The sequence below is a fragment of the Echeneis naucrates genome, chromosome 16 (genome assembly GCF_900963305.1).
Source record: "Echeneis naucrates chromosome 16, fEcheNa1.1, whole genome shotgun sequence".
In the NCBI taxonomy this organism is placed as follows: domain Eukaryota; kingdom Metazoa; phylum Chordata; class Actinopteri; order Carangiformes; family Echeneidae; genus Echeneis; species Echeneis naucrates.
The window spans coordinates 2,269,278-2,288,425 of NC_042526.1; the positions used below are offsets into that span (position 1 = coordinate 2,269,278).

Genomic DNA, 19,148 nt, shown 5'->3' on the forward strand with positions numbered 1-19,148 from the left:
GAGGGAGAAACACCAGCAGCTGGCGGAGAGATTCAGAGCCGAGGAGGACCTGAAGGCCCTGAGGCAGAATAAAGCAGTAAGACATCCGGCACACCTCACCGCCAGCCAACAAATCAGACCCTCCATTATAAAGGTAGATGTTTTTACCCCCCAACAGTGTCAGGCCAACATCAGGAGCTACTTCCTGTGCATGACTGAGAGCGACCAGAGGCTGAAAATCCTGAAAAACCAAGATGGCACCCCGAGAAACTTTACGGTGAGATGGTTCTACAGCTCTGTGAGGCTGGACCGGGTGAGACCAGTTTGTGCCCTAACGTGATGTGGTTCTGTTCAGGAGGGAGATCCCGTCTTCATCTCCACCCCAGAGTCCAGTCCTGAAGAACCTGAGAGGAGTTCTTCCAGGTAAACAAAGAGCCGAGTCACATTTACTCAAATGTTTCAGTAAATGTGTAACAAGCTGCACAAAAAGGACAGATGTTAAAAAACTAATCCCAAAATCAACATCCCCGTTTTGGTTCCTGACAGCCTGTTTGAAAAAAAAAATGAAAACGTCACATTTTCTCTTTAAAGCAGAACTCATTTGTGAGTTACATTTCCTCAGGACCATGTTCAGGATCTCGGCCCCACAGGCCGGCAGGGATCTGGGTCAGAGTCGCTTCGACGAGCTGCCCGCCTTCGGAGGGGACCGGCCCGACTCGGCGCCTCCACGCAGGAGCAGGAGGGTGGTGGAATATTTCTGGATCCCCACAGACCAGGACTGACGGCCTGTAGGGATCCAGCAGATCCAGACCGTTCCCTCTGTCAGGAAACCAACTGGACAAATAAAAAGTGAGAACGACTGTTGGTGCTCATTGTACTGGACTTTATTGACAATAAAGCAATAGAGGTGCACAATAATTCTGAATGCCTTACATTGTGATCCAAATCCATTGCCTTATACATAAACATGACTTCTGAGCACGATTCTTGGATAAAACAATCTTTTTTTTTTTTTAAACTTGATTTTTTTTTTTTTAAAGCTGTTAGACTTATGATAGTGTGTGTGTGTGTGAGCGAGAGAGAGAGTGAGAGAGAGAGAGAGAGGGGAGTGGGGGGGGCAAGTAAACTCTAAAACTTTGCCAATTTCAGAGAAGCATTTAAAAAAAAAAAAATCATCCAGGAATAGAGGAAAGCCATTTTACAGGTACTCGTAATTCATAAAATCAAGTTTTTTTTTTCTTCTTAAATATTAATACTCGTAAACCACGTCAGAATAGCCTGCTTCCATCAACTTGTCGTGCAATTAGGCCAGGACTAAATCAAATACTTCAGCGTCTGCTTGGACTCAGGTTTGTTCTTAGATTTCATTCTCCCAGCACAAAAACAAAAAAGCCAGTCTAACTAAGAGGTAGAAACACAGACAATTCTGAAATGTTACGGCGGCACACCAATGATTACAGTTGTTTTTAAAATATTGTAACATCTGGAGGATAAGTGTTGCAACCATTCTTGCAATTAATGACAGAGGAAGAGGCAGGTGTGCCAAAAAAAAACACAAAACAAAACTGCTTATCACTGACTGAAGCGCACCGCCCCCCAAAATAACCAGGAAACAGGTATTTTCATTGAAGTTTCCTAATCCTGCACCATTTTTTTTTTCTATGAAATGTTGCCAGTTTATGCTTCAATTTCACTTCAGCTGCCCCTTCTCCCCATTTTGTTTAAACTCATTCTGTAGCCGGTGTGTGGACTTTAAACCCCCCCCCCTCCTCCCAAAAGTGTGAGTGACGACGATTAAGAGAGGAAAGATCCAGGATGGGCCCAAAACAGAAGATCACAAAGCAAACCACAGACAAGACCTTTTGTTAACTTGCCTTATACTTCATTACTATAATTAGTGAAGGGCACCACTAATTATGGTTGGGGTAGGGTGGGGGTCCTAAATATTCTTAAATAAACCAATTTCTTGTAAGGGAATACAGAAAGAGGAGAAAAGAAGTGAGTGGGAATGAAAACATGGGGGGAAAAAAATCCTAATACAGTCAGAGCAAAAATAATAATTATATATATTAAAAAAAACAAAAACAAACAAAAAAAAAAGACATGGTTGAGCCACTCCAGGCTTCCTGTAGCTGATCACAACACAGATCCAAAAATCAAACGATGCTTCCCAGCATCTCATCACAGGTGTGCAGGTGTTAACACAGGAGGCCCTACAGGTACAAGCTTTCGTTTGCTAGACGGCAGCAGCTTTGTGCTGCGTGGTAGGAAGGGGTTAAACAAAGCATGGAGTTTAATAAAAAGGAAAAGGCGAGCATTATAATGAGAGAAGGTCGATCTTCTAAAACCGTCATGCTTCTCAATCCGCTTCGTCCTCCGACTCCTCCTCCTCTGCCGTCTCCAGCCAGGTGAGCCACTGGTTTACCTGATGAAGAGGGGGAGAGGCATCAGTTGGTTAAGCTGCGTTGATGTCAGACAGACTAAAGGACAATTCTTCTGTCTGTGTGTGGATAAAAAAAAAAAAAAAAAATGGTGGTGATGTGTTTACCTGGAATAAAGCTTTTCCTTTTCCAGGGAATTCTTGGGTAATGTCTTCTTTCCATGCAAGGAAGGCTTCTTCTTCAATGATCTCCATGTCGTAGAAGTTGACAAAGTAGCGCAGCAGCATGCCTTAGTGGACACAAGTTTGAAAAATTGTGTGATGTCCCTAACGTGTAACTTGATTAAACATGTCCTTTAAAGAAGTAAAAAAATTAAACCAGCATCCATTGGTTTGTGCAGAACTGCTGCACTTCTGACTACAGCTCAATAGATTTAAAGGACAATTCTAGTCTAAAAAGAATTTTGGATTCTTGGGTTAACGGTGCATTTATGACACACAGTACAACCGATACAACTTGCAGATTTATCGGTCCGCTCTGAGGTGCCGTACCTTTAGGGAACCCGCTGGCGTTGCAGTGCACCTGCAGGGCGTACAGGGCGCTGACCTGCAGCTCGGTATGGTCGTGCAGGAACTTTTGCATGACGGGCTTGAAGGCCAGCAGCAGCTGTTTCTCCTGCTCCAGCTGCTCTTTGGAAGGGGCCGCCAGCTGCTCGTCGCCCTCCGCCATGCACAGCTCCTGGGAGATGTACTGAAGGAAACTGGGGGACATAAAGGAAACTGGTCAGGTCCACTACACACAGCTTCTCGCTTAAACATAACTGTAAACTGAATTTATTCCAGCTGCTGAAGATGACAAGTGTGTAATCGCCATAGTTCGGTTTAGCTCCCTGGACATTTACCTGGTCATGAGGATGTTGACAAAGCCTTTATCGGTGTGGAGCTTGGGCGAGATGTTGTCTTTAATCCACTTGTAGATGGACTGTGGAGAGGGGTCTGCCTTTATCTGCTTCAGCAGCTCCTTCTCCAGCTTCAGCAGTGGGAACAGGAAGCTCAGGCCCTTCCCCTCCAGGATCTCCAGCATGCGGTCCTTGTTCTGGTCGATTTCTGCCAGTTAGAAGTTTAACACTGTTGGGCGTGTTTCTCACACGATCCTTAATCGTCGGTGTAGAGCACAGGAAGGGTGAGGGGCATACCTGGGAGCATTTTCTGCATGTTGACCTTGCTCTGCTGGAAGAGGTCGGTGAGCCACTCCCGGTCCTTCAGCTTGGCTGTCTGCTGCAGACAGAGCAGGAAGAGGGGGAAGTGGGTGCCGTTCTCCAAGGGGTGAGCCAGCTCCGCCACGCTCACCAGCTCCGCTATGATGGCCCGGGCCGCAAACTGGGCCAGGTAGGACTTCACCAGGGGAACGTCCAACTCGATCTTGGGGCACTGGTCTAGGACGTTGAGGAAAGCCTGCAGGAGCGTGGGGTTCAAAGATTAACAGCAGCCTTTGCGGGCGCTTCATCACAATTTTCAAAATGTCAGAATTAAGTTGTGGTGCTTGAGCTGCTTAGGGGACTGAACTTGATGGATGGGTTAGGGTTTTCATTCCTAGGTGAGCCTTTTGCTCAGTACACACATCTGTTAACGCACCTGCATGAAGTTCTCTCCAGTGATGAGGCCCTCGATGCGCAGAGTGTGGATCAGAGTGCTGGCGTGCTCTTTGTCCTCATCGGGACGGTCCAGGGAGCACACGATGATCTTACTGAGCATCTCTGGCAGGAAATGCTTAGGAGCCTTCATCTCTCGCACGCCGCTCACAGCTTCAGTCAGGTTCTTGCTGTTCAAGTACTCAGTCATGACCGCCTCCTTGAGAGAGGATTGTTAAAGCGTACAGAAATGTCAGTCTGAGCACCGGCCTTCATTAGACAAACATAAACCTACCAGGCATAAATCCCTTTTTCTGGCAGTGAGCAGGATATCCGCTGATTGCTTGCAATAAACATTATGCAAATGTAAACAGCTAATTAGACAAAGCTACGAGAGAAGCAGCATATTTATTTTACAACTCATTTTCTGGTCACACCGGTGAGTTCCATTTGAACGGTAGCTTGTCGAGACCTGATTTATCCTGAGTTATCTTAGAACTTAGCAGTTAAACATGGTTTATGCACACAGTTTGTCTCACCGTCATCTTTAGAAGTTCTTCCTTGGCAGGAGGTGGTTTCTTATTTGTCTTCTGAGGTTTCTCTTGGATGGGCGGCGGGTTGGTCTTCAGGCCAAGCTGTGGAGGCTGAGGTGAAAAGGGTTTGTGATCAGCTCCACCAAACGCCATCACATCCATGCCACTGTCTTTCATTTACATCTTCCATCCTCATTTTGCAATCTACTTTCTTGTGCAAGAAATCTTCTCACCTGCCCCAGAGGCGGTGTTTGGGTGCGTGGGGGCTGAGCACTGGGAGGCATCATGTTAGGGATCTGAGGCTGGAGCTTGGGTACCTGGTTCTTATTCAGGAGGAATGACTGAGCAGGCCTGAGGCTTATCTGTGGGACCATGAGGCATCATGAACGGAGAAAACGGCATGCGATTAGTCAAGGATGTTATTTAAAAAAAAAATAAAAAATAAAAAATATATATATATTAAAGTGGGCATATTCGCCCTTTCCATGCCCTCATATCTCATAATCGCAGTCAGCGGACCATCCACCAGTTTACAGAGAGGAGAAAGAGAGAGGGGGAGAGAGGAGGAAAGATTGAGGAGAAAGATGGAGGCAAAGGTAGAAGACTGGTGGCCGGTTTATTCCTCAGAATAACGCGTCTTTTCATAATCAGCGGGCATGAAGACTTTACACTGACACCTTTAAGTCATGAACGTGTTCTTACCAAAAGATCAGGCTTCATACATTCAATGTTTTTTTACACCGTTGAAAGTATTTCTAGGACAACGACTTTTTACCTCATCAGCGTTGAGCTGTCCTTTCTTGCTGAATCGTGGAGGCATGTCCTTGGACTGCACCTGCTGCTGGGCAATGTGGTTCTGGTTCTGGTTGAGGAAATGCTGGTTCTGAACCTGTTTAACAGTCGTACAAGCAGAAAAAGGATTTTTTTAAACGCTTCAGCTCAAGCTTCGCAGAGAAACATTCTTCACTGGAAGCAGGTTTACCTGGTTGGACTTAACAAAGGACTTGGGCACCATGTCGAACTGTGACTGTGGTGGAGGGGCGATGTGGCCACCGTGGCCGTTGAAGAGTGGGTTGGTTCGATGGCGTCCCATCGTGGGCGAGTACCTATCCTGAATGACCCCCGGACCAGTTCCAATCCCACTGCCTGAGAAAGAAAGGCAGCATCACTGAGCCTCTCTGGCAGTAACACATGAAGTAAGCCCATTTACCAAACATGTTCAGTATTCACATGAACACAACTACAGGAAGAGTGAACATTTAAAAGATGAGAGCACACTGAACGGAAATACCTGGCATCTGTCCGAACATGTCCGCCAATCCGCCAAGAGTCTCCCTGTCCAGTTTCAGTCTGTGGGGTAAGAAGGGGCTTTCCAGGAAGAAGTCCATCCTCATCCCCTGAGACATGGGTGCTGGGATGAAAACACCCAAATCCTACAGGAACACACAATACAGCCGATTTACATTTAAGTGATTACGGTGATTAACAGAACTGAAGTTGAATTCCTAATTGCTGGGCTGTTATGAAACCAGAAACTTAAATTACATCCTTTGTTGTAAGGAAAATGTCTTGCTGGCTCACTCTTCTCAGCAAGACTGGGCTTGACTTGTGCAGAAACTTGTTTTTGTGGGGGAAATGTGGCTCTAATGCTGTGACACTAATTTATGTATCATTAACACATGCTCGTCCTAACCGCAGCTACCAATGGTTGGCATTAGCTATCAATCATCTCAAAATATGGGCAATATGAACGAGCATAATAAATTCCCTGGACTCACTTTCACTGCATCCTGGCGGATCTGGTTAATCGTCTTTGGTCCGTTGTCAATGAAAGCCTTGCGGGGGATCCAGTTGTTTTCTCGCAGCTCCACTGTATCTTGCAGCAGGAAGCGGATCCTAGCAGGCAACTCCTTGTTGTTCATTAAGGATCGCATACGGCCAAAGTACTGATCCATTAAAGACTGGAGACAGGAAGACGGGGGTGAGACACAGCAGAGGCTAGTACATATATTATGGCTGCAGGAGTTAGATTAGCCACAGCTGTGAGCCAGCTGGGGCATTAGGTGGAGCTGTGTCCAGGCAGATGGCGAACTAAGCCACAACATGGGGGGAGAGAAAAAAAAAATACACCCAACAGCCTTCCAGCTAGACAAAATTGTAAATTGTTTGGGAACGTTAAGAATTTTTTAGTTTTACTCCCAGTTCTTGCTTTATTTTTTGCAGGAATTGGCCCAATGTCTAACTGGCCCTTAGTATTACGACTTCAACGATATGGGCCAGATGGCATTGGTTTATGGTGGCCATGACAGACTGGAGTTGTTACCTTTGCTTTCTCATGGTCGAGTCTCGGCCCCACAGTTCTCATTATCTGACAGAGGCACTCCAGATCCTCCCCCATATCCTTGAGCTGGACTCTCTTCTTCTTTTCCAGAAGCTTGAGATAAAGATAGATGGGAAAGGGAAAGCACAGTGGGCGTTACACATGGCATTCTGCTCTGTTTGGATCAAGGATAGCAGAATTTCTTTTGTGGTTGTAACTCAGACCATCTTGTACAATCAAATGACACAGCGCCTTCATTCATATTCAAAGGATGTAGGATTCAGAACACACAAGAATGAGCACGTACTGTTTTGATGCACTTATGAAGGATAGATTCATGGATGAGGTCGAGTTTGCCAAGTTCCCCGATGAATTTAATGTTGCCAAGCATCTTGATCTTGGCAATGGCACGCTGCTCCTCCTCCTCAGAAGTAAGAGGGTTGTCATGTTTGTCATAGACTGAGGGTTAGAACCAGGGGAGTGCGGTTAGTGAACAGGCTGTGGTTAAAAAAATAAAAACGCTACTGCTGCACATCACATGACAGGCACTTACTTTCAACATTTCTGGTGCGGTTTTCAAATTCATCTTGAAGCTTGGAAATCAGCAGTCTTCTGAAGGTCTGCAGCAACAAAGACACCCATCAGTTAGACGTCAGGCAACAAGCAAAAACCAAGGTAAAGCGCTTCCATAAAAGCACATTTGCACAGTGTTATAATCATTAAGGAAAACTAGCTTCATAAAAAACACAAGAATGGCCCTTAAAAAAAAATAAATAAAAAATACACTGAAAATGTGAATTTTAAAAATAGTCATATTTATATATTTTTAACTCACTGAATGTCAAATATATCATCTGTTGTATAGTGTTACTTTTGCTGACGTAATTAAACAGGCAAAAGCCCAAAACAAGACAAAAATTTGCAGTAAATAATATAATAATAATAATAATAAACTTCTATTTTGCACTAGAAATTTGTTTAATTGCATCATCCCTAATAAAATAAATATGCTTAAATTAACTAATAGAAAACAGATGATGATGTTTGATAGAAAGTAACTGTCCAGAAGAATATGAACAGCTGCACTCACTGTGCTCTGCTTTTGGGATGTTTGGATCTCAGATGAAGGGCCATCAAAATTTGGTGCGTCCTCTGCCAAGCGCAGACATAGCTGAGCATAGAGCGAGCTATACTTCGGCTCTTCTAGGGCTTTGTCTACAATCTGAGAGGGGAGAGGGAAGGGAGGGATAGGAGGGAGAAATCAGATACCACTCAGATCATTAAAAGCATGCAGCGTCTGGGTATGAGTCACTCATTGCAGCCTGCCAACTATTGATGAATTCATTTCCATTATACAGATCTCTTAAGAATGAAAAACAGCGCTTACTAGCAAGATGATTCCTTTAAGGACGAGTTTTGAATCTACGCCCACGTTCAGGAGCTCAAGGCATAGCTTGTCAAACTTCTCAGGCGTGAGTTTGTTGAGTATGCTAGACAACACAAAGGGGAAAACAAAAAACAAAAAGGAGAGTGAGGCAGCAAGAGAATGAAGTGAGGATGACAGTGCAGGATCAAGATGCGGGGGGGGGGGGGAGTCTTTCATTGAGTCTTGAGCTAAAGAGGAGTTATAAATGATAGAAATCACATAGCAATCTTAAACTTATTACAAAAATGTAAATCTGAGCAGTATGTTGCCTATGTTGAAAAATGGAGGTTTGCTCTGGACCTCTGTATCCGTCTAACAAAGGTATTTGAGACAGTGTAACATGGCAATGTAATTGATGTTGAGTCAAACCCACTCCATTATTGTTTTATGCTGCATTACACCTTAATTGTAGTCTTACAAAAGTTAACCATCAACCAAATTGTAATGCTTCACTGCATAAGCACCCCTTCACACCACTGCAACACAGACTATTAATTATAATAATTGACAGGGTTTGTTTACATCTAATTATGCACAGTGAGTTTCTCATTCTTCTCTGGCTTTGCAGCCAGTGAGAGCAAAATATTCTCTCAGTGTGTGAGTCAATGTTTGAGTTAGTGCTGGACATCTTTTCAAATTAGAAGAGCATTGCAGCAAGAAGAGGAACTGTGCCCAGGATATAATGAGAGGTCCTGTGGGACTTTCCCAATCGCTTCATTCAACTGTACAGCTGAGCAGCACAAGTCTAAAAGTCTAAATTGGGCCTAATTATTGCACAGAGATAAACATGTGCAGTAGTTTACTAAATTTCACAACGCTGAGACTCCATAGTGGAACAACTGCGTCCTGTGCTGGCCAGCTGCAAACTACATTCCTGGGCAAACACTTTCATCTCCTGTTTTGTGCTCATAAACATCACCTGACACAGAGGGGAACGGGACTCAAGTCTCTCTTTCGTAAAGCGTATGTCATCATAATGACAACGTTATATTGTTACACAGTCCAACAGTTTCACCCTGATGAGCACACAACAGTTTGTGTACACCGATTTGGTCTTACACAGTTTAAGAAAAATAGGTTTTAAAAACCAGAGGAAACTGAAATCTAGTCAGGTATTTTCTTGAGGCAAGTCCTGTAACCTTTGAACAATAATCCTCAAAAGGTGAGCCAATGTGAGCCAAAGATTTACTGGATTATTTTCTTCAGACCAGCTCTACAGGCATGAATGGATTTTTCCAGGCCAGGCCACACTTATCTGTTGATGTGATGGGTTTTTTTAAATTTCTCAAGAACTGGACACAATTGATATGGTTTCAGCTCAAAAGAGAGAAAATTCCTGCACGCTCCTACGGGGTAAGGCTACATAGAGAGTCAAGGAGGAGGCCACAAAAAATATGTTTTTTGGCCTTAGGGAGGGATAATTAACTCTTGAAAAAGGCACTTGGGTTTTAACTTACCCCCTCACTTTCCTGAAGATTGCATCGTGTCGCTCTTTTTCGTTGCTGGAGTTGACATCTCGTCTAGTGCTTCGTGAAGGAACCCATCTCTGAACGCTTTGCCCTGGGGTTTTCCCCAGGAACTCGCTGCAGAAGTAAACAAAGATTGAGTGAACTGTCACACAATATAACGATATCGCAGTTGGTACAGAAACACTTGTGATACAGCTATTGTTCTAGTGAATAATAGTTCTACTGCAAATGCTGCACTACCTGGCCCGTCATATTTGTTCATTATTTCACTATGCCAGTGGCCTGACAATGTACACTTAAATAACTTTCCTCCATTTTGTAATATGACTCCAGATAGTCTACAAACAAGTCTACAAGTCTACACTATCAGAGATTGACTGACGACGTGCTAAATGACTTCTGGGTATTCATATCAGAGTTTCCTGGAATTCTCTAATCAACAAAGTTGTCTAGTCCATTTATTTTCTCTGCAATGGAGGAAATGACTTACAACAGTACTTTGCCATAGTCCTATTTGTTAAATCACTACGGCTCTCTTGGGGTGGGGGTGGGGGGGGGAATGCAATGACAAACCTGTTGCCGACAGTCTTGGGATAGTGCTGAGGTGCACCCCTACCACCTCCTCCCCCCGAAGAAGCACTGCAGAAAAATGAGGACACATTATACGCATGCAGCACTGCACAGACGCAACGATCCTTTAACTTCACCTCATTATGAGATAAATTTATGCCCTGCTTTTTCATGCACATAGCATTAATTTACACTGGAGAAGACAATAAGGAACAAGTGCCGCCAGATAAATTTGCATTTTAAAAACTGCAAAAGCAAAATCTGAGAGGGTGTCTTTATTATTCTATCTAAATCTGAATTCACAAAAACAACTATGTGTTTCAAGGCTGCAGGAAAATCTATGTTGAATTCTTGCTGTGACTGTTGCTGGAGAACCAGAGATGCAGCTCCAAGAATAACAATGTGCACATTTAGAAACAACACTGGCAAACGGAGTGCATTCAAGGTGACGGTGTGTGAATTAGTGTTCCATTCAATCAATGGAGGGGAGCACAGCTAAAATGTGTAGCCATGGTTCAGCCAACCATGCGAGGTAATTGCTCACCAAATAAATGGATTACCACTAATTTGTGTTTTGGTTGTGTAACAAGCTTTGCCCCCTTTACCTTCTATTATAAATTTGCAGTTTGCAATTTCAATCAATGTCATGTTGCTCAAGTTTTCCCAAAAGGCTTGTGCTCAAAATCAGAGTGATAAAGGGTAACGAATAGATCTAATGAATCTATCAACAAAACACTCGTAGTCAGCACTATTTTTGCTGTTCTTTTCAATGTCATCAAATGACGCTTCATTTTCTCTACAGGGTTAGGATCTGCAGTGGACCGGGGCTGGTTGTTTACACCGAGCACCATGAAGCTATTATAAAGGAATTTATAAAACCACGATTGATCACCATGAGTCATTTGAAATGGCTCATGAACCCTTTTAGAAGCTGCACCACTAGACCAGCTTTTAACACTCAATCTAGCCATTTCAAAACCTCAATCCATTGTGAGGCACCCTTTCAACTATGACCCATCACAATGAATTGGGTACGTGCCATCATACCCACTTCACAGTCAACATGACAGAAACCCTCCCACAGCTCGTTATGTCGATGCCCCCCCCACCCATCCTCTTTTTTCCCCAAAAAGGTTTTCCAGAGAAATGTCTGACAGCCATTTTGAGCCTTTCCCACATCCTGCTTTGTTCTAAAGGCCGGAAGTTCCTGCCCAAAATGCTTGCAGAAGGTTAACCATAGAAGAAAAAAAAAGAAAAAAAAAGAGAGACTATGTTGGCATTTCCTGTGCAAGTTTTGGGCCATTACCTGAAACGAGAAGCACCCCCTTCTGCAACCACACTCTCCACTTTGGCGGCTTGACAATGAAGAATACTCAAAAGAATAAGAATAATAGGAAGGGGTGGGGAAAACGGTGCTGGGGAAGAGAAAGGGGGAATGCAATCAGTAACAGCATGTGTGCGAAGTATGCATGTAAACAATGACCTGTATAATAATTCCAACATTCAACTAGGCACTTTTGAGTTATCCAGCCTTTTTGTATGGACATCGTCTGTTCAGCTTCATAAACAGTTCAGCAGCTAAGTCTTTGTTATAGGCCTGAGCAGAAGACAAAATTAGCACGGAAACCTTCTTACACGACACGGTACATATGTATATTAGTTGGACACGGACGTGTGTGACAGCTTTAAGAGTCGAAACCTTGATTATACTTCTTTTTTTCCCCAACAACAATTAAAAAATATATGCGTCAGCTACGATGCTAACGCCAACTAATTAGCCGGCTAGGTGGCTAAATCCATAAGTGAGCTACGTCACGACACTGGCGTGATGTTTACCCCGCCGCAGTGTCCGTATTTTCTACGACATAACACAACTTTAATCGGCTGTGCCAACAAAAAATGAGAGGCTACGTCTGCAGAATATTTGTAGGGTTTCTTATATTTTACGTGCTTCTCAGTGACAGGACTAGCTTGCCAACCAAACGTTAGCCCACCACCACTACCACCACCATCACAGTCGTCGCCCTCCCTCCCACCATAATGCAGTGAAACGGGGCAGGGCGGCGTGGTTAGCCGCTAACACTACCCAACCCACTGTGCCATCGCCATCACATCACGGTCGAGCCTTGACATATGAATTTAAGGCCGGTTTAGGAGAGCCGGGGCACGGATCTGATGCAGCGGAACAACCCGGACTCACCCCAGCGACGAGATCGTTATACATGATGCACAATCAACTTTTCACCTCTTTTACATATATATATATATATATATTACATTTGTAAAATTTCTTGCAAAACACAAAATTAAGAGTTATCAAGACGACGACGCCGCCATTTCCTACCAAACCGTAAATCAGCTGAGGCATCGGAGAGCTAAAGCTGGCTAAAAGCTACCTGCCGGCTGCCAAGCTAATACTGCTACAGTTAGTTAGCTTAGCTTAGCTTAGCTAGCAGAAGCCATTTTGGATAGCTGTTCTGCAAAAAAAAAAACAAAAAAACCTTACCTTTACTGAAGCAACTTCAGTTTTGGATTTTTACGTGGCCACCAAAAGAAGAAAATAAATCAGCTGTAAAAGAAAAGAGGAGTTGTTTGTTGTTGTTTTTTGTTTGTTTGTTTTTTTTTTTTTTGAGGGGGAATCAGGAGAGCAGAAAGATGAGCCACACATCGACCAGCCCTCTGCCTGCCTGCCTGCCGTGTTTGCTGTAGCTAGCCGGGAGAGAGGCTCGGACTCTGGCTGCCTTATGGAGGGAGGAGGGAGGGAGGGGGGGGGCAGAAAAGTCAGCCATTTGCATTGGATACGTATCTTGTTGCTATGTCGATTTTTGTCCAATCACGTAAGAGATTTGGCCGTTTTCTTTTTTTTAGCTGGTTCCGGTGAGGCGCGTCAACCAATCAGCAGGCGAAGCCCAAACAAAGAGCCCGCCTTCTTCGGTTGATTGACACATTAATTAACATCTGCAGCGAACGATGGGTGATATTTTGATAAATTCAAATTCATTTTGCACAGTAAAGAAACACGTTTCACTGTGCAATCAAATTATTTTTGATGCCCTCAGCGAATTCCAAACACACACACACATATATATATATGCTTGGCAGAAGTTATTTTGTTAATGAACATATCACCAAATTATTTAACTTCCAGTTTGGTTTTGGAATTTGTTTGAATCATATCTCCTTCTTTTTAATGATTTATATGGAATACATATATTAATTAGATAATTACATATCTGTAATTTTTTGAATTTCTGTCAATTTCTGTGTACTGAGACTACTCAGTAGACTGGATGCCAGAGGCACACAATAGTGATGCAGTTTTATTATTATGTGATATAGTTTCTGAATTCAAAGGTTATATGAGAGATTGATCTTTCATCAGGTATCTTGAACCCCCTAACCCCACATTTCAATCATTCACCCTGTTAACCCTGTGCTGATGTAAACGCAAAAGAAAATCAACAATCTGCTGTCAATCACAATCCTGCGTCAAAAAAAGTAATAACTTACTTCATTTTCACTTTATTCACATATGCCAGGGCTGGAGCTGCAACAGTTATCCAAGGCCAAACTGCTACACCACTCAGTCTGCAGAGCGGGGTCATGACCGCCTCTTCTCCATGCAGGCAGGGGAATAACTGGAGACCTCCATCACCTTAGACTCCACAAAATTCCCTCTGGCACTTTCAGTTAATCAACCCTCCACCTCTTCACCTCTCCTGCAGCACTGCAGCTAGAAAAACACAAGTTTTTCATCATTAGCACAAAAAGTAAAATGAGTTTGTGGAAAACATCTATGCACAGCCTAATACTATAATATTGACATTGAAAATAAAACTTGGGTAGTGTTAAATATTTTTGAATTCACCCACATAAATTGGCAGATTGATAAAGTAACATGACTTCAACTTCAGGGAAACAAATCTAAAATTCAAATACCAGCAGGCGTATTTATGTGGTTTTATATCAACCAAGCAATAAATCAGCCACTATTACAGCTAATCGATGAAATGAAATGATCTGGTGATGCTGGACTCAAACGTAAATGAGTCGTCATGTTAATTTAAAACTATAATCTAAGAAAAGTGGATACAGATATTTTACTCCAGACCAACATTACATCAGGTGATTTTTTGATTCCTCCTTCGTTGTTTGAGTTGAAGAAAAGTAAAAAGAACTAAACACCACCAAACAAATCCAAATAAACAGCAGCTCTGTAAATGAGTGCAGCGGATACCTGCTGCAGAGTAGCAGTCAAACCCGCATACACATTGAAGAAGAGTGCTTTTGTTTGCACGAAAAACTGTGAATAAAGAATCATCTCCAGGAATGTGGATCCATTAGGGAAGATCTGTTAGGAAGATTGCAGGGCCAATCACTGAATGTATCATTAAACTCCACGTTGTCAGTGGTGTGGACAATTGTGTCTGGATAATGCGTTTTGCATTCACATACTAGAGACACTAAAACATAAAAATGCACAAGCTGGACCTCTGCAGCTGGCTAACTTCAGGGGCAAACTCTCTCCACACCTGAGCAGCTTCTTTCTGGAGAAGAGATGATCTGACTTTGCTATTATTATTCGTCTCGTCTGCTTTGGTGCAGATTGTTCCATTACTTTGTCCACACACTGTGTTTAAGCTTTGCAAAGGTGCAAACAGATAAAGGCATTGGCCTAATTCTAAAAGCCTTTCAGGTTAAGGCAGCGATATCTACTGTCAACTCTTTTTCCCATTCATTTAGTGATTATACATATATAATTGCACTATATGCAGGAAGTTATTTATCACAGATTCACAGAGCTATTATTTTCCATTTTCTATCTTAATAATATTAGTATTCAGTGGTAGTAATGATTTGGATAGCAGGCTTTCATGCAAATTTTTCCATGCCCTTTCGATTGAGACACATCTGCATGAGAGAATCAATTAATTAGCAAAGAAAATGTAATATAATCATAATAACACATAATTACACTGTTTTGATGTTGAAGGATGGATTAAGAGGAATCTGCATGCACCTGCAGTAAACCCTCTTACAGTGAACACAGGCACTAAAAGTACGATCAGATTATTGAAATACTGCACCTGCCTCTTGTGGTTAGAAAATGAGAAGATGTGCTGTCGGTAATTATGTGCATAAATGAAGATAAATGGATGAAACATAGCACGGTTTTGCCAAACTGTAGCAGCAAATGGGAAGGAGAGGAGAGCTGATAATCAAGCTTAAATGTGGTTTGTTCAGTTTTCCACTAGAGGGCAGGATGAGCCCTCCGGTGGAGGGAAGGTTCAGGGACTCTTTGTTCACATGATGCTCTGTCCTCCATTAGGATGCACACTCTCCTGAATTCTATTACCTTCCCCTATCACATCCACTGACTTCAAACCCTGCAGACAAAATAAAACACTTGTGTGCCGTACCCTTGACAACACTATCATGCTGTTCTCTCTCTCTCTTTCCATCCTCTTTGTTCTCCTCTCTTCCTTCAGGAAAACTTTTATCTTGCAGGTCTGCAGTAACCAGTCTTATTGCTTTACGAGGATAAAGATCGCTGTCTCAATTATAATTAGCTGTCTTTATTAAATAACTGTCCACTGGCCCTCGTTTAAACCACCAGCCAGCCTTCGCACCAACCTCAGCCCCCCCTTTGTGTTGCTAAAGTACAGCGTGATTACAGATTTAATTAGCTCAGGACCTTGCGTCCATATCCATACTGATATTTGTGCAGTGTTAGGAGACAAGGCCCGGGCTGTGTGATGATAACTTGCTAAGGGAAATTAAACTATTGGCTCGGTTCTGGTTATTTTGACTACTTCAACAATAAGCTGATAAATAAGACGATGAAACAAAACAAGCTTTTTTTTTTTTTCCCCCAGATCATTTTCACTACCCATCTGCTGCATTTTATTACTACACATAACTTTATTTAATGACTTAATTTTTCTTATATTCCTTTCCTGCTGTCAACAGACAACTGCAGAAAACAACAACATGGCAGCAGATCCTAATCGTTAACCAAGGCCAGCTTTAAATTCTGGACTGCTACAATCACAATTTAATGTTTTGATTGACAGTTTCATGAAGCCTCTGACAAAATAATCACATGACAACATCTGCACTATGTATTCAGCTGTACTGATTTTAAACGAGTTATAGCCTAGAAGAAGGTGAAGGTGGCGATACCTTTTCCTCACAGTTTAACTGATACATGTCTGGGTTCTCTGAACGGTCTCTACACTGGAGACTGTTTTCAAACAGTGCTGATGCTGATTCACAATCCAGGCACACAGACACAAAAACCCAGACGCCCATGTGGTCTTGTTTATAAGACACTCTCCTTGCAAGTCCATGTGTGTCATAAATTTGGGGCTGCATGTGGATTTATGCCCAGAGGTCCACCTGGAGCCTTGCAGACATCGTGGACATGGAATGTAATTGGATGGAGGGCGAAAAGGGAGGGATAAAACAAAAAAATGTATTTTTAGATCTGTATGCTTTCATCTGAACATAGTCTGAGGGTTATTTTGAGCCTATATTAATACTGATAACATTAAAAAATACATGAACACAACCTTCCGCTGCAGGATATCAATTAAGCATCATGCACAGGCATGGCAGCCATCATTCTTTTATGCTTTCTTCTACGTAAGAAACATTTGCTGTCACTACAGAAAGGCATCTGCTGCTCTAAATAAAGGCCACAGATTGGGCTAAAGATTTACAAAAACTGTAACATATGCATGCACAGTAGAAGTGGATGAACAGCTCATTTCTTTAATCTAAACAGTCAGTAAAGCTGTCACATAAGGTGAACATCGAGCTCTGTTTGTGTTTCTCTTAATAGGATTTAAAAAGGGCATGTAAAAGAACCAGGTACTGTCAACAAGCAGGAATAAACAGCCAATATGTTCTTTGCCATTGACGCGTTTATTGCTCGGTGACTGTTAAAGCAAGACTTTTCTTTTTCGTTTAGAAAGCAGCTTGAGTGACTCGATCTGTATCTGTATGGTGGAGAAGATATAAGGAAGATCTGATGGTTTAAAAGAGAGAAGCGTGGAACACCGAGCACTTTCACATATTAGTCACAGTGCACGGAAAAACATTTACAGATTCTGTTGTAAGTCATTTCTTGCAACTGCATGTCAAAGTGTCTTCCTAAATTGAAGTACTCCCATTGAATGCCTTTTTTGTGTGTGTGTGCTAAAGAAGCATAAACAGTTTGCGACTGACAAGGTCATGCTTGCACCTCCGAACGCCGGCCATTTATACGAGGCTCACCTTTAACCCACTCATATGTGTATTTGTCTCTGACCTTCGGAAAACACAGAAAATATGAATGAGACACTCCTTCACTCTCCCCTTGAGATGAGTGTGACCTTTCTCACACATTTCAGAGCCTCTATTTATCCAGAGAAGGGTTTTCTCAGCAGGCGATTTTTTCCCAGCTCCTCACGCTCAGTGTTCACACAAAATTCACACCTGAGAGAGAAATCCTCGACTGTCAGCCAATCAGCACTCGAGCTAGCCCAGAAGAATATACAATAGATTTGTTTTTAGCTGACTCAAAAAGAGACGCTGGCAGTGCATGAGGGTTCGGAGAATCTGCTTATTTTTGCTGTTTTGACATTCAATCATCACACAAGGAGAAAGCTATCACAGCGGAGGAGGTAGTGCAGCTTCACTAGACCTCGGCTTAACAAGCACGAAGCATGTATTCCGTGAGAGGGGGATGTTGTTTACTGAGGAAAAAACTCTGGCTCTGCTGTCTGCCACCGCCAACAACACCGGCTCCGAGGTTTGTGCAAGAAGAGTATTCTGGTAAACGGCTAATTGGAACAGAAGTGTCATTTGTGGGTTTCAAGCAAAGTTGGTAAAATGCAGAGACTGCTTCCTCAAAAAAATAGACTCCAAAAGAAGCGCTTGGGATCCGATTAGAGAATCTGAAGGTGGACCGTATTGCAAGATTTTGGTCACGCCTTTGATTTTACCTCCTGGTGTCGCCATGCATCGGCAGCTTTTAGATTGAATTAGCTTTGGGGCCGCCTCGGGTTAAATGACTCAAAGCGTAACAACAAAATTTATATATACTTTGCTTTTTGACCAAATACGGGCAAAATTCCAATCAGCCACTTGTTTGCAAACCCGCTAAGAACTCAGGTTCTAATCCAGGTAGACATCAAACCGTCTTGTTCTCAAAGTACCCTTGCATGTTGATTGTGTAGTCTGGTTGTGTGCTGCCTTGGTAACAGATATCTTGATTGGCGGGTTTCTCATTTGGTCTGTTAATCTTCCCCTCGCCGGCCCTTTTATGTAAATCTGAGACCAGAATCCTCTCTACTGTCATTTATGTTGAGAGCTGCCTCTTGGTTTGTGCCAGACATCTTGTTTTCCAAAATGGGGTCAGTAATGGTGGGCATGAGACTAGAAATAGGCTCTAGTCGGGAACTTGAGAAACAATTGACTGTGTGCAACCCTTTAATCCTTCCCCCTTGTCCCCGGAGGGTTTTATAAAGTCTCCCATTCCCAGGCTGCCTGCCGAGGCGCTGATAAACTGCAGTACATGTGACCCTCCTCACATGTGAATCAATAATGCACTGTGATATCTTCTTTTTAATCTCCCCAGTCAATTACATTGTACCTGACAGGCTAATCTAAAAGAAGGCATTACCGTTTGAGTGGCCCGCAGCAGAGGTTATCGCTCGCCACGTAACAAAGGGATTTCTAGCTGCTTGGTTGAATTAGACTCCAGAAGGCAAAACGACTACACATCAAACTTTAAGCACTGGTGCAGACGCCAGAGAAATAATTCACTTTTCATGCGAAAATCAATAGGAGTTCTT

The 19,148-nt window shown here is 42.9% G+C and overlaps 1 protein-coding gene and 1 non-coding gene across 2 annotated transcripts; both read right to left on the minus strand.

Moving 5' to 3' along the window:
* Positions 1-847: 847 nt before the first annotated feature.
* Positions 848-18,312, minus strand: eif4g2b (eukaryotic translation initiation factor 4, gamma 2b). Its single transcript, XM_029522386.1, has 21 exons — positions 18,297-18,312; positions 11,615-11,723; positions 10,312-10,377; positions 9,727-9,852; positions 8,231-8,333; positions 7,934-8,065; positions 7,397-7,463; positions 7,151-7,302; positions 6,847-6,957; positions 6,302-6,484; positions 5,815-5,956; positions 5,506-5,669; positions 5,299-5,412; positions 4,757-4,885; positions 4,530-4,634; positions 3,995-4,210; positions 3,556-3,814; positions 3,262-3,466; positions 2,912-3,120; positions 2,528-2,649; positions 848-2,404 (listed from the first exon to the last, which is right to left on the minus strand). Exons 1-21 carry the CDS (start codon positions 18,310-18,312, stop codon positions 2,339-2,341), a joined length of 2,796 nt encoding a protein of 931 aa, XP_029378246.1. The 3' UTR covers positions 848-2,338.
* Positions 5,009-5,181, minus strand: LOC115057094 (small nucleolar RNA SNORD97). The gene has a single exon (XR_003841896.1). It is a non-coding gene; the product is annotated as a small nucleolar RNA SNORD97 (small nucleolar RNA).
* Positions 18,313-19,148: the final 836 nt, after the last annotated feature.

Bases quoted from the DNA above. Each gene is read 5' to 3' on its own strand.
- eif4g2b (XM_029522386.1), bottom strand. The intron at 5,413-5,505 runs GTAAACCTGCTT...ACTGTTAAACAG, and splicing joins CCTTTGTTAAGTCCAACCAG to GTTCAGAACCAGCATTTCCT. The intron at 4,635-4,756 runs GTGAGAAGATTT...TTTTCACCTCAG, and splicing joins AAACACCGCCTCTGGGGCAG to CCTCCACAGCTTGGCCTGAA.